At 41.8% G+C, this 22,994-nt stretch overlaps 2 protein-coding genes across 2 annotated transcripts in view; one reads left to right on the forward strand and one right to left on the reverse strand.

The window, feature by feature from the left end:
- Nucleotides 1-6,541, forward strand: part of dpp6b (dipeptidyl-peptidase 6b) — a 58,249-nt gene extending 51,708 nt beyond the window's left edge. The window contains exons 9-26 of the mRNA XM_070918404.1: nucleotides 517-671; nucleotides 955-1,052; nucleotides 1,185-1,311; nucleotides 1,900-1,938; nucleotides 2,085-2,192; nucleotides 2,273-2,364; nucleotides 2,448-2,495; nucleotides 2,581-2,693; nucleotides 3,462-3,509; nucleotides 3,655-3,753; nucleotides 3,833-3,902; nucleotides 4,429-4,623; nucleotides 4,707-4,761; nucleotides 4,897-4,999; nucleotides 5,111-5,166; nucleotides 5,278-5,350; nucleotides 5,469-5,542; nucleotides 6,395-6,541. Of these exons, the coding sequence (XP_070774505.1) occupies nucleotides 517-671; nucleotides 955-1,052; nucleotides 1,185-1,311; nucleotides 1,900-1,938; nucleotides 2,085-2,192; nucleotides 2,273-2,364; nucleotides 2,448-2,495; nucleotides 2,581-2,693; nucleotides 3,462-3,509; nucleotides 3,655-3,753; nucleotides 3,833-3,902; nucleotides 4,429-4,623; nucleotides 4,707-4,761; nucleotides 4,897-4,999; nucleotides 5,111-5,166; nucleotides 5,278-5,350; nucleotides 5,469-5,542; nucleotides 6,395-6,541 (1,700 nt within the window). The remainder of the gene's footprint in view (nucleotides 1-516; nucleotides 672-954; nucleotides 1,053-1,184; nucleotides 1,312-1,899; nucleotides 1,939-2,084; nucleotides 2,193-2,272; nucleotides 2,365-2,447; nucleotides 2,496-2,580; nucleotides 2,694-3,461; nucleotides 3,510-3,654; nucleotides 3,754-3,832; nucleotides 3,903-4,428; nucleotides 4,624-4,706; nucleotides 4,762-4,896; nucleotides 5,000-5,110; nucleotides 5,167-5,277; nucleotides 5,351-5,468; nucleotides 5,543-6,394) is intronic.
- Nucleotides 6,542-9,979: 3,438 nt separating this feature from the next.
- The window catches only part of arhgap21b (Rho GTPase activating protein 21b), a 31,407-nt gene continuing 18,392 nt past the window's right edge, over nucleotides 9,980-22,994 (reverse strand). Inside the window, exons 9-24 of the mRNA XM_070918537.1 lie at nucleotides 20,371-20,517; nucleotides 19,821-19,923; nucleotides 19,673-19,715; nucleotides 18,670-18,795; nucleotides 18,259-18,558; nucleotides 17,165-17,226; nucleotides 16,890-17,035; nucleotides 16,655-16,797; nucleotides 16,204-16,362; nucleotides 15,995-16,073; nucleotides 15,793-15,866; nucleotides 15,601-15,690; nucleotides 15,304-15,471; nucleotides 14,660-14,765; nucleotides 11,803-11,834; nucleotides 9,980-11,706 (exon numbers count right to left, since the gene is read on the reverse strand). Of these exons, the coding sequence (XP_070774638.1) occupies nucleotides 10,132-11,706; nucleotides 11,803-11,834; nucleotides 14,660-14,765; nucleotides 15,304-15,471; nucleotides 15,601-15,690; nucleotides 15,793-15,866; nucleotides 15,995-16,073; nucleotides 16,204-16,362; nucleotides 16,655-16,797; nucleotides 16,890-17,035; nucleotides 17,165-17,226; nucleotides 18,259-18,558; nucleotides 18,670-18,795; nucleotides 19,673-19,715; nucleotides 19,821-19,923; nucleotides 20,371-20,517 (3,353 nt within the window). The 3' untranslated portion in view covers nucleotides 9,980-10,131. The remainder of the gene's footprint in view (nucleotides 11,707-11,802; nucleotides 11,835-14,659; nucleotides 14,766-15,303; nucleotides 15,472-15,600; nucleotides 15,691-15,792; nucleotides 15,867-15,994; nucleotides 16,074-16,203; nucleotides 16,363-16,654; nucleotides 16,798-16,889; nucleotides 17,036-17,164; nucleotides 17,227-18,258; nucleotides 18,559-18,669; nucleotides 18,796-19,672; nucleotides 19,716-19,820; nucleotides 19,924-20,370; nucleotides 20,518-22,994) is intronic.

Below are 22,994 nucleotides of genomic sequence, written 5' to 3' on the forward strand. Positions count from 1 at the left end.
AAGCTTCTGGTTTCATGTTTTTGGATTTCAAACTGTCAAAATTGAATATGAGTAATTGATACTTTTCCTCGGCAACAGTGAGTGAGTGATCCATAAATCACACATGCTGTGAATATTAAACTAGTGTCTGCACAAATGGTGATATATTGCAAATGTCTTTATCAGTGTTAGAATATTAAGTACATAAACACCTGCTAATGGGAAAGCTGCAGATAGAGCAATGTAGACTTTATATGTGAAGCATTACTCATGTTAGGGACTTGATAGTGTTCAAAGGTCAAAGTCAAGGGAGGATTTATTGTCATTCTCTCCATATACAGCAGTCAGTATACAGAGAAACAAAACTGTGTTCCCTCAGTGCTTTAGTGTACATGAAATAGATACAAACTGAAAAAACAAGAAACCGGTATAAAAGATGAGAAAATACATGAGTAATATGTACAACATTGAACTTATTTTGTTCCACAACTTCAAGACTTCTATTTGTCTTCAGTTTCATGTTGTTTTGTTTTACAGAGGAGATCCTGCAGACCCACATAGCCCACTGGTGGTCTCCAGACGGGCTGCGTCTGGCCTACATGACTGTCAATGACACGCTGGTGCCGAAGATGGAGGTTCCCTTTTTCACAGGAACGCCGTACCCCGCCAATTTGGAGTATCACTACCCAAAGGCAAGTCTCCAGCCACAACCTCACTCTTATTCTTAGGCTGAGCAATTTTAAAGCGGCTATAAGGGATATTTTGTAATAACAATGTAATAAATTGATGCTAATAACTACATGAGAGGCACAAACTGGGGCTACTGGATGTGTAAATAAGTTCTGCTGCCCCCAAGTAGCCAAAATAAATCAGTTATAGAACTTATTTAACTCTGAAAACAACAGAAAGACAATTCCTCACTGTCTTAAACTGAAATCCAGTCCGACCTATCAAGTTTCCTCTTGGCCCTTCCAGGCTGGGGAGGAAAACCCTGTAGTGCACCTGTCAGTGGTGAGCCTCAACGGTCCCCTGCACACCGTGGTGATGAAGAAACCTGATGACCCCCGAATAGGGTGAGTGACAGCCCAACGGTGTCTTTATTCTGTTTTGAAGTAACAAGGCACCAAAAGTAGCCGTGGAGCATTCTGTTAAGGTAGTCGAGACAGAGGTTGTCAGTGGTGGTGATGTATTCTCGCCTTTTCCAGGAGAGAATATTATATCACAATGGTGAAGTGGGCTACCAGCACCAAACTGGCTGTCAACTGGCTGAACAGAGCGCAGAACAACTCCATCCTGACACTGTGTGAGGCTACAACTGGAGTCTGCATCAAGGTGAAGCATTCAGCAAAGTGTGACATCTGCCGTCACTGTGTATTTTGTGTTTGTTAAAGGTGTTTAAATGGTGTAAACAAATGGTTAAATGGTTTCTTACTGTCAACATATCCCATGAAAAGACCAAAACCAACCATGAAAACCTACTAACAACACTCATTAGCTCACCACATCCGCAGCTGAAAATAGTCCCTAACAAATGCACCATTTAGTCCTGAATACTGTGCCCAGCTGTTTTTCAAGACCCGTTCGACTATTACTCTTTCTGGTGCAGTTAGATGAGGAGATTGATACCATGCATGGGTCTGTATGTTAAATAGTATGGCACATAACCCCCAGTAAAAAGTCAAATTGTTGTGGATTGAACAAACAAGATATACTGTGTTAAATAGTGAGATTTAGAGGCGTGTACCTTTGGACAGGCTAGCTGTTTCCCCCTGCTCCCAGTCTTTGTGCTAAGCTAAACAGCTTAGATATGAGAGTGGTATCAATCTTCTCATATAACTCTACTCCAGAAAGCAAATAAACATGTTTTTCAAAATGTCAAACAATGTAATTTGTTGACTCATACTCTCTTATTGTTTTCAGAAACATGAGGATGAGAGCGAGAGCTGGCTGCACAGACAGGTACGTGATGATTGTGTGGTAGTTAGTAAAAAAAACAGTGTTCCCTCGGTGTCTGAGCTTGAACAGGTAATAACAGGAATTAGAAATGCCCCCGCAGGCACAAACCATCGTATAGACGTGCAGATGTTTTTCTCTCCTCTCTGCAGAATGAAGCGCCACTCTTTTCCCGTGACGGACACAAGTTCTTCTTCACCAGAGCAATCCCTCAGGGTGGGAGAGGAAAGTTTTTCCACATCTCTATGTCCACCTCTATGGTAGGTCATTGCACAATGATCCTCCTAATGATTGTGTTGAAGATTTGGTGCAGTGTGTTAATTGTTTCACTTTCTTCTAGCCTAACACCAGCACAGACATACTCCAGTCCCTGACCTCTGGAGACTGGGACATCACCAGCATCTTGGCCTACAATCATGAAAGGAACCTCATGTAAGACATTTTGAAGCTTTTGCTTGCACACTTTTTTTTTTAACAGCCAATCACGGTTATTTTGTTATTTGATTGTTATACAGATACTTTCTGAGCACCGAGGACGACCCCAAAAGACGCCACTTGTACAGGTAGGATTTCATTAGAGGTTACGAGAACTTCTGTGTTTTCTGCAAGTGCTATTTAAGGTACGCAATGATACTTGTCATCCTGCAGCGCCGACACAATCCCTCCATTCAACCGCTGCTGCCTGTCTTGCGAATTTAACTGCGGCTATGTGGATGTCTCATTCAGCCACAACATGCAGTACTTCCTACTCAACTGTAAAGGTGAGCGTACTCGACCTCAAATCTCTTGAGTCAAGGCTCTTTTTACAGCAGCGGACTGAGATCATTATACATCCCAGAGAATGAAAGCCTTCTGTTCAGTAGAAACTGAATTAGTGCTCCACGTCAGGCTGAGAGCTTCTATCGAACTGGACATTAGCAGATAACCTCAAACCACTGCTGGATCCCTCCGATTAGCCACAGAAATAAATGTCTCGTCTGACGGCATGCCAGCGGTCATGTGAGTGATGCTGAGCTGCTGGCAGAGAGTGTGTGGGCTTTCTGCTTTTAGTATTTGTCATATGAAATTGAGGCCCGGTGGCTAGCATTGTGTTGTTGTTTACTCGATATTCCTCGTGTTCCTCAGAGACCCTCTGTCATTGTTTTTTTCTTGCCCTTGTGGCTTCAACACAGGGGAGTAACATCGCAGTTTCTATAGAGGCTGATTTGTTTAGGGGCCGCACTCCAGAGAGGAAAAGTGCCAGTGGCTTTCTTCATTAATTGGATCTTTGGAGAGTAGCTCCATTGTGAAATAATAAGCTACTTCCTCATGGGATGGAAGTAGATTATTAACTGTAGAGCTGGCTGAGAAGTCTGTTTAAGATGAGACAGGGAGATGCTGTTGCAGAGGAGGATTGGGTTTCAGAGGGTTGATTACTGGTGTGGTGGAGCCACTTGAGTCTTTCATCAGTGCCTTGTTACATTGAATTTAATCAACTTCTATTATTGCGTCTGTGTTAACTGTTTTTTCCCCTACATTCTTCTGTGTAGGTCCATATGTACCAACTGTGGCTATCTACAGCACCGAGGACAAACAGAGTGAGTGTCGTCTCGGCGGTGTTGTCCTCCCACATCACCATGTTCAAAAAACTGTACTGAATTCTCTGCGAAGACGTTGTCATTGATAAATAGATTTGTCATTGAGAGATTGTAAAACGGAAATTTTTACTGTGTTTAACTGCAGAGGTGTTTGACGTGGAGACAAATGAAAGGGTAAACAAGACGTACAACAACATGCAGATGCCCAAAGTGGAGAACAAGACCATCATCATAGACGACTACAGTATGTGCTCGTGTTGTGTACATCCTAATGGAATTACAGCCAATCATCTTGTATTATAACCGTGTCCTGTCTGTTGTAGCTCTGACGATGCAGATTCTGAAGCCAGCTGCATTTGTAGACACAGCCCATTACCCCTTACTGCTGCTGGTGTGAGTATGAATATGTCTGTTTTTAATATTACAGAGATTTAGTATTGCACTATACTAGTCCAGAGTATGGGTCAAGATCCAAAAATGCTGGATCCTACTTTTCCCATAATGCAATTCAAAAGGGTCTGTTGTTAGACGCTGCCTGTCTGGTAAAGGCCTGTGTCTTTCAAACTACTGCCCCCAGTTTGTAATGCCGGCTTTCTGTTAAGAAATAATAGTCTCAAAGCCCAAGCAGAGATAACCCTGGAGCGCCCCTTTAATCTGTCTATTATTTTTCAATTAATTGATTGTTTGGTCTATAAAACCTTAAAAAAATCACAATTCCTTAGGACTCCAGGTGAAGTCGTCAAATTGCTTATGTTGACTAAAACCCAAAGATATTAACTTTTTATTTTATCGTATTTAAAAAAAAAACTTCGAAATCATTCTGATGTTGAACCAGTTATGATACTGACAGTACTGAAATAAAATGTGTGTCTACCTCAGTCTCTAAAATGACCAGCATGGCTGTTTGTATTGTGCACAGCGACGGTACGCCCGGCGGACAGATGGTGTCGGAGCAGTTCCGGGTGGACTGGGCCACAGTCCTGGTCAGCAGCTTCAGCACCATCGTCATCCGCTTCGACGGCCACGGCAGCGGCTTCCAGGGCACCAACTTTCTCCACAAAGTCAGGAGGAAACTGGGAAAACTAGAGGAGAGGGACCAGCTGGAGGCGCTCAGGTAAGACTTCTGCTTTAACTGCCAGCACGACGGTAGCCGAGGCCAAAACACTGGAAGGTTTACCAGTTTTCTTTCTTTTTTAGGTTCATATCCAAAGAGTCTTACATTGACAAGACTCGAATGGGAGTTTATGGAAAGGTAAGGAGATTTCGGTTAACTTGCATGCCTTCATACAGACACGACACCTGCCCCTTTCACATGGAAGTTATTAACATAAAGTATAATTAATTAGACTTCTTGATGTGTTTCTGTGTCTGCCCTACCTTTGTTCAGGCCTATGGAGGATATTTAGCCACGATGCTTCTGAGCTCTGAGGAGTTCACCCAACTTAAATGTGGAACAGCTGTCTCCCCCATCACAGATTTTGAGCTATATGGTACAACTTTATTGTATTGATATTTATTTTTATCCTTATCTATATTTATTATCTTGGTGTTCCTGGGATGGTGTCTAAACTCCTCTCCTCTTCCTCTTTTCCAAATCGCAGCATCTGCATTTTCAGAGCGATACCTCGGCTCGAAGACAGATTCCCGAGTATACACGGTAAAGTTTTAGTCTCCTTATTCAAATCATGCACAAAGGTGTTTAGCTAAAGTGAAAGTTAAGCGTCATTATTAAGGATGTTGGTGACATACATCTTTCTCTTTCCTTCAGATGGCAAATTTAGCTCACAGAGCGGGTCAGCTTCTGCAGAAGCAGTACTTGATAATTCACCCAACTGCTGACGGTAACAGACAAATGTTTTATTTATTATTTCTCAATACTGCAGTGAGTGAAACACCAACTATTTAACTGTGATCAGACCCTGATGTGTCTCTCCAATCTTATCTTCTCCACCACCACAGAAAAGGTTCACTTCCAGCACACGGCCAAATTTATCAATCATTTAATCAGCGAGAAGGCCAATTACACTCTACAGGTGAGCTGCAGTTTCATATAACTGTGATGTTTATTAATTCTTGATATTATGACAAGCTTTCATTTCTTAGAAGGAGATTCATTTAGTGCTGAAATCATGAGTTGCTTAATTGATTTTGATGTTTTGATATTTGATTGCTCATTTAAAAGAGAGGTTCACATTTTTCTTTTCATCTTAATACAACACTGTCCGTGTGTTCATTGAAACTGTTTTTAATAATTCCTCCCCTCCACACTATCTGTGAGAGATTCCTTCCTAACATGGGGGACAAAATCCACAGATCTGAGTCCGTGCAAAAATGCAATCTGAAGTTCAGCCAAAGCTAATATGAGACTTCAGGAGTTACACAAATCAAGATGATATCTTCCAAAGTTACAGTCTTTTTAGTATGAAGTTCCCTCTTTGTGTTTCTTTAGACAGGGAGTTTTGCACTAAAAGACTTTAAAATTTGAAGAAACCCTGTTGATTTGACTAACTCATATTAGCAGGACTGTGGATTCTGTCTTAACAAAAGTCAAGCCAACGTCCATTAGTAACTGTAAGCTAATCGATTATTTGGATAAATCCTTTTGGCTCCAGTCTCCATGTTTCAATGCACATATGGACATGTGAGTGATGTTTTAAGATAGACTTAAAAAAAAAAGTGTCCTTTTAAGATGTTGTCGTCGTTGGTTCCAGCTGTACAAATGTGAGGATATGCTGCATTTTTCTGGTTTTCTATTATTGTAAATTGAACATTTTGGCAAATATCGATGGCCATTTTTCCCAATTTTATACACTAAATTAACAAAAAAAATGAATAAATTTTTTGTGAGGTGCAGCTCTATATAAATCCCGGGTATTTACCTACAGATCTACCCAGACGAAGGACACTTCCTCCACAGCGATGGGACACAGCAGCACCTGAGCCAATCCCTGGTCAACTTCTTCGAGGAGTGTTTCCAGGAGCCGGAGATACTGAAGGACGACCGGCAGGAAGACGACGAGGACGACAGTTAAACCTGCTCTCAGCAGCCCCGGCCAGCTACTACAGCACAATATGCAACAGGTCTTTCTAACCCAATCAACCCTCACCACCTGCTGTCCAATCAGATTTTAGCTCCACTCTGAAGTGCAGCACCTGCATGTGCAAAAGGGGCCTCGGGCCTTCAACCCCCTCTCCTCACCTCGTGCTGGCTGCTGGCGAGGAAACCAGTCAGAAAGACAAAAGTAATCTCAGACGTGAACAGTCACAGCTCTCTCTGCTATTGGAAGATACGGACTAGCACTCCCTCTGGTGGACAAATAGAGGATCAATATGACGTCCTTTGAGCAACGCGTCTCCTTTCCAAACCAGGCACACTAATCGAGCGCTTTGCAGCACAAAATATCCCCCTGTGAAGATCCGTTCATTATGTTGAGATTTAACTTTTGAAAGGCTGCCAGTGTCTGATAACCTTGCAGGCCAACTTACTGATTATTGTGTTCATGAGTATGATTACTGCTACTTGTTTCTCAGAATTTCTCCGTTCAGTGTCGTGTCTATGAGTGGACGTCTGGCTGCATCAGTCCTTAGTTGCTTTACAAAACAAGGGCACAATGTTTAACTTGTGTTGTGCTCCAAAAAAACAAAGTGTCTATACAAAAATGGTATGAAATCATATTTTCCCTCTGCGTATTTCTGAATTGAACTCTTGTTCTTTTAGTCACTGTGCCTTACTGTGGATGAAATGTTCATGTTAGGAGCCCACATGACACTGAGTAAATGAGTAAATATGTTCAAGCCTCGTCTGAACTGTGCATTTAAAACTCAAAACAACATGATTTCATTTCCCCTTAAAATGATAGCGAGTTATTAGTGACGGAAATCACAAAGTATGGCACATTTTATCTCAAAACATGGAAAGAACTGGACACAAAATATGTCTGCTTGAAAGATGGTATTATACTGACAAAAATGTAAGTATTTAGTTTGCAAATACAGTTCTTGGTATTTACCTTCCAAACTGACATACTGGTGAGTTAACAATGCAGAATTTTCATTATTTTGTGAATTACTTTGTGTGTGAAATGGCTTGACTCTCCCCCATGTCACTTCTGTTAGTATTGTCAGTGGTTTCTAGTCAGCTGATGTACAAAGTGTATAAATCTTATATTGTTTAAGTCTTTATGTTGTATGTGCAACTTGTATATAAAGCATTTTGAAATGTATCTTTAGTTGGCTTTATTTGTCACTTTAGTGTGTTAAACCAACAAAATATGACTGCTACTTTGTGCTGCAACATTTTATGTTTCTTCAGCCAGGATGCCCCCTTCTGTGCAGTAGAAGTATTGCAGTACCCCTGAGAGCTGATGTTTTTCTTCTCCTGAGGAAGCAAAGAAGTCATATAAAGCTTACAAGCAACTGAACTAATAGACCTTTTTCACGGTTTCATAGTGGGAAAATTCTTATTCATAACATTAACAATGGCTTGATCTGAAGCAGCTAAATGGAATTCGGTCATCTTTAATTTCATTTTTGAGTCTAAAACATAAGTTTGCTCAAATCGGATTGGTGAAATCCAGACAGCAAAGGATCATCTGAATAGATTTGATCAGACAACTGTCCAACCAGGTTAGAGTACGAAAAAAGTATTCACCCCCCTAAAAGTTACTGTTTTACAACATTGAGTCAAAGTAGATTTAATGTGTCTTTTTATTTAATGTCTTTTTTGACAACGTGAAAACAGATCTCTGTAAAGTGACCTAAATTAAACAATAGTGTCAAAAGACGCATTCTGTCTGATTTGATTCAATATTGTAAGACAATAAAACTTCCAAAGGGGGGTGAATACTTGCAATAGGCACTTTATGTTGTGTCACTCACATAATCCAAGAAAGACAAGTCCAGATGAGAAACTGGATGTTGAATTTTCTGACTGAGTTTATGAACCTGGAAAAGTTTGAGAAATAGAAAAACCTTAAATATTAAATTGAATCATTATAAACATTTGTAAGATTTAAAGATATTGCAGCCTTTCTTTGCTTACATATACTCCTGTGATGCCTTTCTACAACGTGGTAAAAAATAAATAAACATGACCATTTGCCATTGACAAAATTTATTTCCAGTGTTTCAGGAGTCTGTGCACACCGCTCTAACAATCAGAGGAACACAGCATTGGTACAAACAGTCCAGCTCAATGAAGTGTTTCCTCATGCAGGGACCTCTCTCCACAGGGAGGTGCCAAACTGCCCACAACACCCACACAGGCCACATGAGCATCGTCATCTTCATCATCATCTCACAATACTGTACTTGATCCTGCAATCTGATGGAAATGAAAAGTAAAGCAGCTAAAACATGGCATTTATATGTACATTTAAGTTACTTATTTTACAAGGAATATTTAAAATTCAAGTTCTGTTAAAATGAAAAAAAGAAAAATGATAAAAAAAAACTGGAGAAAAAGAAAAATGTATAAAACATGTTAAGACCAGAGTGGAATGCCTAAGGAATGGAAGCTCGGCATTTTGTTACATAACCTTTAGAATGACTGAGAGGTCGACAATAAAAATGTCATTCACAGTAACATCTTCGTGTGTCTCAACAAAGACAATATGGCACCCTTAACATTTCATTGTGAGGCACTTCCTATTGTGAAGAAACATGATTTTCTGATTACCCATTTTCTTTTTTTCTTCCAACTCTTTCTTCCTCTTTACAATCGAGCGCCAGTCACTGACAGACGTGTGAACCACGGACAAGAAAAACACGTTTGCATCAGAGGGATGTTGTTCACTGCTCTTTAAACCACATAGCCGGGATGAATAAGAACTCTATTTCCACTTTGCATAAGTCCAGTGTCTCTTTGTCACCTCTGTACCTTTGGAAAGGCCCCTTCGACAGCAGAGAGCTTGTAGGCAGTCCACACACAGGCTGTACCAAAAACACAATTCAAGTACACAGAAAAATAGGGATATGTACACTTTTGAATGAAACACAAGCGTCTAAAGCTTTTAGTCAGTGTTACAGCAAGCATGTCTGTACATTCTTCATTTGGTTACTGAGAGATTCACTGACTTTGAACATCGTAACTTCCTCTACACAAAAATAGTTCCTCTGCAATACTAAAAATCTGAACTTCTTTACTACTCCCTATTCTTCCTAAAAGTCAGTTCATTCTTAAAGCCACTTAGCTAAACCTAATCTTAACTCGAGTGTTCACACTTCTTTGCACAAACTTCACAGGCTCATTGTCTCATTGTTGAGCAGGTCCTCTCGTCTTCAGCATAACAGAAATTTATGTTAGGAGGGAGGAAATCCTCCTGCTGAGCATCCCAAAGTCATTTGTCATTAAAAAAAAAAAAAAGAAATAATAAAAAAAAAAGTATAAACAACATTTTGTTTCATGCCTTCTACATGAGCAAGATCAACGATCCCTGTGTGCAGTAATTCTCTTTTCACAAGCACACACACACACACCGGTTACAGACACACTCCAGACAGGTTTTGTACAACATGCTCATTCACTAACATTGGTCACACAACAGACATTAAACTGACAGACTCCCAAGTACGTACACATCTCACAGACGGAGAACATACAGTCACACACACCCAACACTTCTCACAGGCACTGATAGAAGCGCGAATGGACCACCTGGGAACTCGAGAGTTTATGTGGGTGAGCCGTGGCCGAAAGACTCAGGTTTTTACTCTGGGGGACGTCTCCGTTCAGCACCTCAGATGGACGATGTGGGAGTTCAGAAGAGGACGAGGCGCCGAGGTTCTGGGAGTTTGCGCTGCACAGCGCCCCCTGCTGTTCAGAGAGGTCCAGGCTGACCTCGGGATTGCTGGTGCGGTGGCGCTCGCGGGCAATCCAGTCCCCAATGGAGAAGTCTTGAGAGCTGCACTTAGGCTTCAGCTGGTCCACAGCTGACAGCTCAGACCGAGAGCCTGATCCAATGCCAACGTGCTGCCAGTCTCCCAAAACAGACAGCTCTGCAAAGTCCCTCTGACCGCCCATGGTGTGTCTGCGTCTGATGTTCTTCTTCTTCTTACTGCGGCCCTCCGGGGACCGGCTCCTCTGGCTGCCCACGCCAAACATGTCATCCACAGACATTCGCAGACGCACCTTCAGCCTGTCAGTGATCTTCAGCTTCCATGCCGGCTCTGTCTTATCTAATTCGCTACGAGATGAGGAGCTGAGGCTGCCTGTGGAGCGGCCTTTGGCTGACCCCAACACCCGCGACAGTCTGTTGGAATCCTTATCGCTCCACGCTCCATCCAGTGAAGACTCGCTGTTGGTTTTCTGTTGAGCAGCTTTTTTTCTGGAGAGCGTATCACACTCGATGAGTCTGTGGGAGGGGAGGGGTCGAGGAGCTTCCTGCAGTTCTCGCTCATTAGTTTTTCCGACTGTAAACACTGACAGGTCGCTCTCACTGTCCGTCTCCATCGGCCTTCCCTCGCTAATGAGCTCACTTCTCTCGTCGTCTGCATCGTCTCCGCCCCGGCTTTCCGCCACAGACTGCACTTCAGGACTGAGAGTGCTGAGCTCAGCTCCAGTCAGGAACGTCATGGAGGAGGTGGTGGAGTAGTCGGAAGTGATGGAGCAAACCTCTGCTCCTAGTCCGCTGGGGCCCGCTTCTACACCCAGAGCCACCGCCCTGCCTCGCCTCACTCTGGGCACAGATGCCTGAGAGCTGGTGCTGTTCATGGTGCCGAGGTCGGACACCGTGTCGTCGTAGTTGGACGGCGGGTCTGACAGAGAGGACTGGTGAGCCATCGGCATGCCGTAGCTGAGGTTTGGGGAGTGGGAGGGCGAGGCGTAGGGGGAACCGGTTTGATGGGTGGTGGAAATGTGCTCTGTAGGCAGGGGGGGAGAGGGCTGTGATATCAGGCTGCTAGAGAGAGACTCTTTCCTGTTGGCTTTGTCAAGCTGTTCCTCTGAGCTGCTCCCGTGCTTCTCTTTCTCACTGGTTTCATCCGTCTCCCCCTCCTCCTCGGTCCGGCTGTCTGGGGACCACAGAGGCTGCTGCTGGCTCTCCCCCGGGAGCTCCTTCTTGGGGAACACAGCGTCCAGGTCGTCGTCTGAACTACTAGGATGAACTTTGTCCTTGGGCTTCTTACGCTTGCGGCTGGCGAAGAAGGAGGAGCGCAGCATCTCTTTGCTACACTGATCCTTCCCTGACCCCCACAAGCCCTGTTGATACACAACCAAAACAGCATTAAATACTTAAGAATATAAAAAAAGCAAAGACAAAGGAGGAAAGGAAAGGAAATAAAAGGCGGACATTACCTTTGATTTGGAGGAGTCACTACATGCTGAATCTGTATTAAAGAGAAGAGAGACATTAGTAAAAGTCTGCCAACCCTCTGACTTGCTAAAAACAGTCAACAAGATAAAGAAAGAGAAGAGGCAGATTAAAAGTTTGCTCAGAGTGAAACTGACAGACATGACGAGTATAATGAGGGCAGCTGAATGAAAGCAGATGACAGATTTTCGGCTCAGAGACAGACGGACAGCAGGACGAGTAACCACACTAAGCAGTATATGGAGAAGTTGAGAGAGCGGCAGAAGAGGCCTGAGATGAAGAATGAGAGGAAAGGAGGTGAAAACCCAGCAGTAAACCACAAAAAGCAGCTCATGCTCATGTATCGATGGAACGACGGCACATCACGGACAAACACGTCAGTCACAGAGCATCACATGTAGCCACCAACCAGCTGTAGGCATTCTTTCCCAACTCAAAGACATCACAGAGGAGAGGGAATGATGAGTTTGCTCTGACTGAGAGACTTAAGGGGCCTGAGCTGAACAGATCAGTGAATGTGTGTCTTGGTCAATACAGCCGGCACAGGGAAGCCTTAGTATAATGGAAGGATTGCTCTTACTCCAAGCTAGATTAACTCCTGCGTGGGCCCTTTAACATGTAGCCTGTCAGTCTCAACAACATAAAAGGCAAAACAAAGTTCACAAAACTTTCGTCTCACTTTGCAAAAGAGAAAACACGCAAACTGCAGCTAACAGATAAGATATGCAGACTAATAGCCCCTTTCCACCAAATAGTTAGAGGAACCACAAAGCCACAAGAACTAAACTCAGGAACTGAAAATCTCCTTTAAAGCATTCCTGTTTGCATTTCCACCACATCTGAAAAACCCTGGAGATTAATCATGGCTATAATGAATGGAAGCAGAGAGTTTACAACATAACCATGATTCAGCAAACTTTCATTTTAGACTCGTCAGGAGACCGACAACATAACTTTATTGTTAACATCAGGCATGACAAGAAATGTCCGGCCCTCATCTTAATATTGTTACTAGTGGGATCCAGAGCTTCCTTATTGTCTCAATAAAGCTGCAAGTGAGTTGTACGAGCAGCGAGGTTGACGAATCAGCACTGCAAACTGGCCCTGAAAGTTCCATCAGAAAGTACCACGCATGGAGCAGGGACCTTTTTGACATCAAGAAACTAAATTTAGCCACTGGATTCTGTGGTCGAAATGCATACAAAGTTCCTGGGTTCCTTAAATGGTTCCTGGGCCCCTGAAAGAGTTCCTGAGGTGGAAAACGGGCTATTAATGGGGGGGGGGGGGGTAATTTAGGTTTACAATGTGTGTGTCAGTGTATGGTGCATGGTTGGGTCAGGAGACAGTGTATGGGATGTGATTGATGTACTGTAGGTGTTATACATTATGTAATAGTAGGAGATGTGGAATTATGTGGCAGTATTTGTCTATTGTTGACAATGTGATGTTTTTAATGTTGAATGAAGACAAAGATTCTGAAATAAGGACATCACAGATAACACATCAAACAAAAAGACACAAGAGGAGGCACCTGAAACAAAAACCTGTCGCGGCAAATACTACTACATCTACATGCTGTGAGTCCCGCCCACTGCTATCTGATTGCATGTGTGCCTCTGCATCAACAAGTCACTGCGTATCTATCGGTCGGGCGTGTGTGGTTGTATGTGTGGGTTTGTTTGAGTGTCAACGCATGTGTGCTGGGGAACATCCAGCTCAGTCCCACCACTACGACCCCCACCCTCAGACATCATGACAGATTATGCCACATGACCGGGAGAGAACCTGAGGTTGACCGTACCATGCTACTTGTCCTTGCGATCAGCTTTAGAGACAACAAGAGACAGCAGAAGGGCTTTCAGAGAAAGTACAGCAGCATCGCTCTGTATCCCCTCAATTTAGGGTATTGGTTTAAATATGAGACGTGCACACCACAGGAAAAATGACAAACATCGACTTCTCTTTCTTTCTTTTTTATCTTTTTTCCTCCTTTCGCCCAAATTTAAAAGAGCTGCGGGTTTCTGCAGACTAGGCAGCTACACTGGGCACAACACTCGTCCTTCTTCCTACAGTCCCAGCTGTCCATCACTGACAAAACAGAGTCCATCAGTGACATCATCGAGTGATAGACGCCGCCCACTTGGCCTGTGTCAAGATTGGGTAATGTGTGAGTGCTGGACAGGGATAAGGGAGAAAAACAACACACTACACACAGAAGGGCAAAGGTCAGAAGGGTTAAAACTTCCATTGTTTCTTTTTGTTTGTTAGATTTTCTTTGGGAAAGAACATGCCAGGATTATGTGAGAGACGAGGAGGAGGGGAAGAAAAGAACTGAAAGAAAAGGAGTCGTCGTCTCAACACAGGTAAAGCACAGGGAGAAAAAATGACTTGAGCAAGAGGAAATCAAGAGTAAAGCAAACAAATGAACAGAAATAAAACTTGAGGACAATTTTATCTCTTTGGGCAAAAAAAACGTCAACATCAAAACAAAACAGACTTTTATCCAAAAATAAATGAATTAATAAAAAAGGCTTGGCATACTGCAAGATGTTTTTCAACAATTTTCCAATGGTTAAACCACAAAATATATTCATTGAAAAATTACTGAAAAAGCTTGCTTCAACAGAAACACAAATCAAATTTGGTAGACTTGTTTTTGCTCAAAGCATTTAAATTTATGGAAAATAGGCATGATGTTCATTGTCTTAGCATTAAAAATCCACACACTAACATATAATCTTAAAATAGCACAAACATTTAACACTTTAATCTGCTGTAATGGTAATATATTTTCTGCTGTGATGCTTGAGTGCTGCTCCAGAAAAAGTCTCTCAGATTTACCTGAGACTTCGCCCGGTGAAGCTGCAGTCCGTCCAATGTTGGAGAGCAGGTGGTCGATATTGGGCACAGGCTGTGACTGCACTGTGCTTTCCTGCTCAGCTGTGGTCTGCAGCCGCACATGGAGGGAATAACACAGTTTTGGACACGAATAGAAGAGAAAGCAGAGAGAGGATAAGTGACTGAACACAACACAAATGGGAAACACATAATAAAGTTACATTTTATTTAAAGCCGCATTAATTGATAACTACTAAAAAGATTAATTAATTGAATTAGCTCTGTTCTGGTCAACTCCTCAGTCTCCTCTCCTTTGTCTCCTTAGCTGCTAAGTGCTCCACTATGTTCACCAATTACTTGCTAACTTCATCTTTGCTAAAAAAACAACAACGAAACAACACTGATGAGAGCGGTGAGACTGAACCAAAACAGTAAAGTTGCCTTACAATCAAAACAATGAGCTGACACTAAAAGGCTCCGGCTCTGCGAGTTCCTCAATACAAGCTACATATTTCACATTACAGTCATTTGAGCCATTGCTCATACAAAAATGTTTATTATTGCAGCTTTAAATACCCATATGTGTAAACCACACAGTATACGGTTACGTTTATCTATGATAGAGAAACAAATGAATAGCCACATACAACAGGGTCCTCATCACAGTCATCAGTGAAGAACCAGTCATATTGCTGGATGAGGTTCTCAACTATCTTGCACTGGTCGGGCATGTGATTGACCATGTTGGCCATGTTGTCCTCTGAGGTTCTGACCAGCGTGGGACCAAACACAATCGCCAGGTTTCGAGGCTCCATCTAAACAGATGAGGATAAGACAAATCAGGTTTAATGAAATAATCCACAAAAAGGGACACTGGATTTACGAAGGATTGGAGGGTGTTAGATAATGACATTAACACTAACAGATCCTGTGAACTGTCGTACCTTGTTCTTTTCACAGTTGTCAGAAACCTTCTTGAGGTGAGCACAAAGGAATTTCAGAGTTTCAAAGTGATGATCAGGTAATTCATGGATCTGAAAGCATTGACAAAATAGGGACAGAGATTCAGGATTAATGGCGTGCCTAAATGTAATACTGTTCAATTAAACGCTGCACATATTCGATTTTTCACTCACCAGCCTCTTGAGCTCCTTTAATCTCTCCACTGAGTCTTCTGTTCTGTTGGCTTCAATAAAATCTGCATACTTTTCTATGAATAGAGCAGGAAAAGCTTTACTTAGAATTGCAAAAGAAAGAATCACACAGAAAATCCAACGTTACACTAAATATTTGTTTGCAATTTCTTTATCATGACTGAGTGTATTTAAAAGATCTCACCATTTGTAAACAGAGGTTCTGGAAGTTTTCGGAAGAAGGACTTTAGTAAACTGCTGATGACATTGAGGTCCCGCCATTTCTGCAGAGGAGTGAAAGGTGGAGAGAGCATTGTGTTAAAGCAGTTCTTACAGTACAAATCTGTCACGGTTAAAAGATGTTGTCAGTAAAGTGGCACACTGATCTGTGCAACCCAACTGTCAGTCACTCACGTCTTCCTGGATGTCGATGTCAGTCATGCCTTTGCTGTTGAGCTCCTCCTGCATGCTGGAGATGGCAGCGTTGTTGCCAGGGACCCTGTAGATTCCTGTGTACTCCAGACCTCTCTCCTCCACCACCTTACAGCACACCTCCACGATCAGAGGAACAAACTAGACAAAACACAACAGGACAAAATTAGATCTGACAAATCACTGAGTATGTGGATCTGAACATTTAACAAAAACCTACAAACTGTTTGGATGAGCACAGGCGGGACATGCATGCAGTTATGTGTCATACAGCCAGCAAACATTTGCTATCTGAGCAAGAATTAGTTGTCGCTTTGGCTGACAGGTTGATGCAAAATCAATATTTTGTGTATGGAAGCAACATGCTTCTCACATCCTCTGAATGCTAAACTATATTTTCTGTCAAATACATAAAAGAGAGATTGAGTCTCACCCTGTTAGTCAGTGCAGGTGGACAGTCATCAAGCCGCACCCCGAACGTGACCCCAGCTGGAGTCTTTTTTTCAAAGGGCTTCCTCATGATGCCTGCAATGCCAATTTTCCAAGCAGCTCTGTCCCGTGGTGGACTGGAGTCATCTGACAGAGTGAACACACATATATGCACATAAAATAGCCATCTGAGATTAGAAATGTCCTCTAACCACACTTAATGGAGCTAGAGTCTTTACCTTTCAGCGCCCTCCGCTCCTCTCCTGTTTTGGGCGAATGAGGGCTATGGATCCTGCTGTCTGCTTTACCTCCCAGGAAGGCTTGTTTGATGCTGAGGGACTGGCGGGAGGTTTTGGGGGAGGGTTCAGACCTGCTGCTGGGTGCACTGATCCAGACAAATAGCAGAAAATAAACATATATACAAATATTAACACTAGGTTGGCATACAATTAAAATAGATATGTGGTCCAGTACTATGTTTGAGCCTCAGGGGGCAATGTGGAGTCCTGCATACCTCATCATGTTGTATTCTTTGATCTTTCGACTGATCAAGTCCTGACTTGTTACAGTAGCATTCTGTAAAGAGAGCAGAAATACATTAATACAGTCAAAGACATTACTAAGTTTCTTCTACATTCAACGCCGGTTATTTAGATTTTTATTTCTATGACTGAATAATTGTTAATTGCTTGATATTGCTTGTAGACCCAAGAAAATAACTTTCATAAGATGTCCTTGAAAGTCAGTAAGACATAAATTCAAATCTCTAAAAAAATAAATGTGTTACTGCGAATCTAAAACTTATACTTGGTGGCAATGAGGAAATATTCACTTGTTTGTCAGACTGGTTGACTTAACTGACTGGGACTCAACCCAAAGATAAAAAACTGAAATTAAACTGCAGACAGGCCAATAACTGTAAATGACACAAGTGACAACAGTTTGCTGTCTGGGGCCAGATGTTAACAAGACTGAAGTCTGATTACAGACCTGATTAGAAAATATTAGAGAGATCCAACCAGGAGCCTCTTATCTAAATATTCCACAGCCTGATGGGATTTAATGTTTTGATCAGTGGTCAAAATGGGCCATGCTGATGTCTTACTGGGTAGTTTCACTAAAGTACAGCACAAGTATCTCAATATGTACACTTCATGTTCGCTACATTTTCCAACACATTTCCTAATCATGTGCTGCCAGACCTCCATCTCAGATACCAGAAGATATAATTTAACGTGGTCTTACTGAAAAGGCAGCTTACTTACTGGCTCTCTCTGAAATTAAAATATTCCCATCACACCCCAAGAAGAGCCACCTGTGTTTTTTTGTACTGCCCATGTAGACATTTCCTTATTTTAGCTTTTGTTAGGCATTTCATAAATAAAGGCTGTAATCCTCTCCCTCTCACTGACATCTTCATTGTATTTCATTCAAAGACAGACTTTGGTTCACTTTGTTGTCAACCTGATGGGTGTGCCTGTTATTTCTTTCAAAAGTGAAGTCTGGTCTAAACTTGCTTGTTATTCCTGTAACCGAGAACAACTGACCACAAATGCTATGCTCTGCCTTGACTTTGCTATGCAACACTAGGGTCTTGTGAGAACACACCTCTTCATCTGGGTTACTGTTTTCCTGAATGACTCGGATCCAAGACAGCATTTCATCCCTCCCTTCTGCTTGGAACAAATACTCGCAGTCTGAGGTGGTGAGTCGCAGCACATTCTTGCGTCTTGTGTCGCTATAGGAGATGTCAATCAGACAGGCCTTGATGCTGATTCGCAGTGGGTCCTCTTCAGATGGTGTTGAAGCATGAGACAGTGCATCCTTCCTGTCTTTGTAGAGGGTTAGGGTGTGACCTTGTAAAACTGCATACATCTGCTTCCATGATCTCATTCCTCCACCAACACGCTACAGAGACAGACAGGCAGACAAGAGAGACGGAGAAAGAGAAATACTTACCCATCAAAACATTTGTGATATATATGGCTGTTAAATGAAGGCATGAGTGTACAGGCATACCTTGTTTTTATCTGTACTAAGTTGCCTGAAATTGAGCAACCCTTCTTTGGAAGAATCTGCAAAGATATCCGAAGAAGAATCCCTTCGAGATCCAGAATCCCCAGAAGATTTATGCCCGTCCAGAGCCTGCAAGTGGGAATTCATGACATTTTTTTCTTGTATTATTAGCTGACAGTAGAGGGTGACATGAAGTGAGTGAGAGAGGAAGATGACATTCAACAAGGATCCCTGACTAGAATCAAACTGTGGATGTCACAGTTACATGGTCACCGGAAATCCCAATATCTAAAACATTTGTGTCTCAAAACACTTCCCAAGGAAGCCAGTGAAGGTAAATTGAGAGAGCATCAAAGCCTGTCTGACCAACCATAAAATCAAAACTGTGTCAACAAACATATCACAAATTATGTCAAGGAGATAAAAGGATTACTTTAAAATCATGAGACCTGTAGGTTGTGTTACAGCTGACTGCATTAAGCAACAAGTTCCATATTTTGGCTCATTTTACACCTTCATGTAAGATTCATCCACATTACATTTGTAATAATGTGGATCTGGCAGTAATCTGACTGCCCAGTTGGTGCCTTCACCTATAATGTTATAGTGTTTACTTCCTCATTTACGCTCAAAACAAAACTGGATCTCAATTCTCTTTCAGTTTGTCTCTTTGGGTCTATACAATTTTGGAAAAAGACTTCTTATAAAATATGAAAAAATATTTCAATTTCCAATTGGTCATCTTTTGGCTTCTAATTGACCATCTGCTCGGGTTGTTGCAGCCATCAAATCATACTTAAAACCACGTCTTCGGTGCAGTTACACATGGATTTCTATTTGCACAAGTGTTTATAGATTGTTATCTGGTCATTCCAGATGCATTTCAATCCCAGCATAGCAGCTGGCCACTGTCAGAAAAGGAGGATGACTAATATAGCATGGTATGAGCAAAGAAAAACAAAATCAAAAGTTGTAGCATGTTGTGAGTCATTTTGTAGTTCCTCACCTTTCTCAGGCCCCTGAAACTGGGCATATGCTTACTGGAAGATCTAGAGTAGAAGAACAGCAGATTTCAAGTCAGAGATGAGGTCAGACTGATTCATAACCCAATACAAATGAGAAAAATCTAGAGCAATGATCCTAATTAAACTCACCCTCTGCCCTCCTCCTGGTAGTTATCCAGACCCTCATCGTAGGATTTGGACCGCTCTGTTTTGCTGACTAAATCAGACTCCAGCAAAGCACTTCTCAGGGACTCTATACAGGAACAAAAAATATTATGTTATTGTAATTTATAACCCATGTTATGAGTGTTAATGAGGTGGCTTGGGTCTTTAGCCATGGTATAAACAAATGTTATATAAAACCAGTGAAAATAGAATATTTCAACAATGACAACATCACTGGGTTAAAGTAATTCACCTGTATTTACTGAGAATGTGAAACTGGGAGTGCCTAAATAAATTAATTTAAGGAGTAACTAAACACTACACCCAAAATTTCAAATGCTCAAGCTAAAACGATTAGGAGTCAATTGAAAGAAAACCCATCAATGACAATTTAGGTGTGTAATCATTTAGGTAATTTCATTGAAAAAATAAAACAACCTAAAGTGTCACTGATTTGTATGTATTTCCATAGGAATTCTGTAGAGCCAAGCCTTGCCTGAGATATCCATCACCCAACCAACCCAATGCCTTTTACCTTGGTCATGTGACAGCTGACGGCGAATGGGCGGGCACGGTGAGCCTGGGCTGGAGGGACCTGTAGTTATGGATGGCGCAACAGATATCACAGCGGAGGGTGGAATAGGAGCGGCCTCCCGATCGACACTGGGGCTTATTGGCTCATCTATGATGACAATAAAACAGAGATGAAACACAGCTTTTGTTCTGTATATTTTCACATTGTGTCTGTATGTCTTACATCTGTACATCAAAGACAACTTCATTAACTATCATCTGTGGGATTTAGGGAAAAAATACTCCCATGGATAACATGCCACACCACAGCTGAGAGTCGGAACAGATCATCTTCTGATATGTTTTCTGAGAGAGAAGGAAGTTCTTAACTCTCGAGTACCACCCACTCCTGGCACTTCAGCCTGAAACAGCTCTGAGTACAAAGCTGCTCTCTGCAGCCGAGGGGCTTTTGGAGCTAAATTTAAAAGCAACTGTCCTAGATCCAGCCTGTCCCCAACTTTGAAACGGGGCAAAGGAAAAAGGATGTCACCATCTCCCTAAAAAGGCCTTTTAGACTACCTTACTAAGGTTCTGCCCATAATTGATAAACATTTAATAGAAACAACTTTGAAGTCTTCCATCTTTATCTACTTTCTCCAAAAAATATAACATGACCAATCTCTTCTGCTATACTCTGCAAAGTCCATAACAAACCCAAAGGACCTGAACTCAAATGCACACAGTGAACTTTTGTAGATGAGGCACAAATACATCAAAAAGAACAGTCAGGTTTCTTCAGCTGCTGGTTTAACACTCACACTCCTGATAGGCCATGCACCAGGCAGCTTGCTATAGCAACACCCAAGGGGTTCTGCCCCAGGCCCAAACTGTTCATCAGCTACATCATGAAGCAGTCCAGACATGCTCACTCTCTGGTCCTATGTACAACTACATCAGATAAGATAATTTTCAAAGTAAAAAGATAGTATAACGTTTGATATTCCTCCAAAAGGCTCTCACACACGGCTACTAAAAGAGGTTTCAAAAAGTGTATCCAAAATTACACATAATAGCTATAAAAATGTATTAACAAGCAAGAGCCAAAAGTAAACTTAAAAATACTAACCACTGACATCTAAAGAAGACATAAGACCTGACTGTAGATTAGCTAAATGATATGATGGATTGGGCTATAGGACCAAATTACCTCAACTGACTACGGCCTGGACGAGTGGGCTTTCAAACAGGCCATTGATGGAGGCTCAGTATCTTACACAATCAGGGCACTGTTCTCCTGGGCCGGGGCACCAGTCCCAGAATGGTGGTGTTGCGGCATCATCACTGTCACTGCCTGCTTTGTCTGCACCTGGCCTGCCAGGCCTCTCAACAACCAACATTACATGGAATACTGAAGGAACAGCGGAAATACTGTGACCTCTCAGATACTCTGTACGTACAACTTGAAATTGTCACACATTACCTAGATTCAAGACCATGATCACTTTAAATATGATACTGTGTAGAGGGGGGTCACATGACCTAGAGTAAGTAAAAGTACAATAAGCATAACTTCAAAATCAACAAATCAACAACAACAAGAAAACAAAAACATGTGCACTTGCCCACAACTGAAGGCATTCTTCCAGCCCACCACTGAATATATAAATGGGGTGGACAAAATATTAAAAACAACCCTTATTATAATGCAATACAATCCAACAGCACCACAGACTACAGCCTACAATTAAATCAGTTTAATCTTCATGAAAGTATATGTAGCGCTGTTGTATTAGCATTACTTTTAGCTGGCGTACGAAACCAAGTGGCAACTGAGTGTAGATTATTAAAGGTCTAAAATGAACAGAAGTGAACAGGCTTCTGAAGTTTTACCTGGGAGAATTGAGAATTAGGAACCACGTTGAAGTAAAATCTATTTTGCAACCTATGTTACATTTATCATACACTGAACGGCTTCAAAAGACCCAAATTTAACTCAGAAACTAACTCTTCTCCCATGGGTCAAACTAAAACCTTCCAGTACTGTGGCTGCCTGTGACCTAGTTCCTCCATACAGTATACCTGCAAAGTACAAAATGTTTCCTTTATGTCCTTCCAAAATATAAGTAGATCAGCCAACAATGATAGTTTACTTAAGTTAAAGCCACCAACAATATGTGGACTTGGATTTTTCAATTTAAAAGCAAATCTGTCTTAACTGTCTTTTCGCTATCAGGAACTGACCGTCTCACTAATCATACAGAAGTCACAATAACAGTACAAATGAGCTGTGAATAACAGCACTATCCACTTTAACAGAGCCCTTACTTTTTTCATTTTACTACATTACGTGGTCTCAAAGAAAGACTGGTAGACAGACAAATGGATAGACATAATACATATATGATGAGACAGATGGAGAGAGAAAGACAAACATGGAGACAGACAATACAGAGAGATATCTGAACATAAAAATATTGGATACATTTTCAATCTGTTTGTAGATTTCAAAGAACATTGAAGAAATCTAAAAAGGTCCTCCATCTGCATACTCAGTCTTGCTTCCAGCAATGTAACTATAGCTACGTTCTCGTCAAGACACACAAATAAGCATGCTGAGAGTTCCTATCAATTATGAATACTGTCTCA

This window comes from Enoplosus armatus, chromosome 14 (genome assembly GCF_043641665.1).
Source record: "Enoplosus armatus isolate fEnoArm2 chromosome 14, fEnoArm2.hap1, whole genome shotgun sequence".
NCBI classification, from domain to species: Eukaryota; Metazoa; Chordata; class Actinopteri; order Centrarchiformes; family Enoplosidae; genus Enoplosus; species Enoplosus armatus.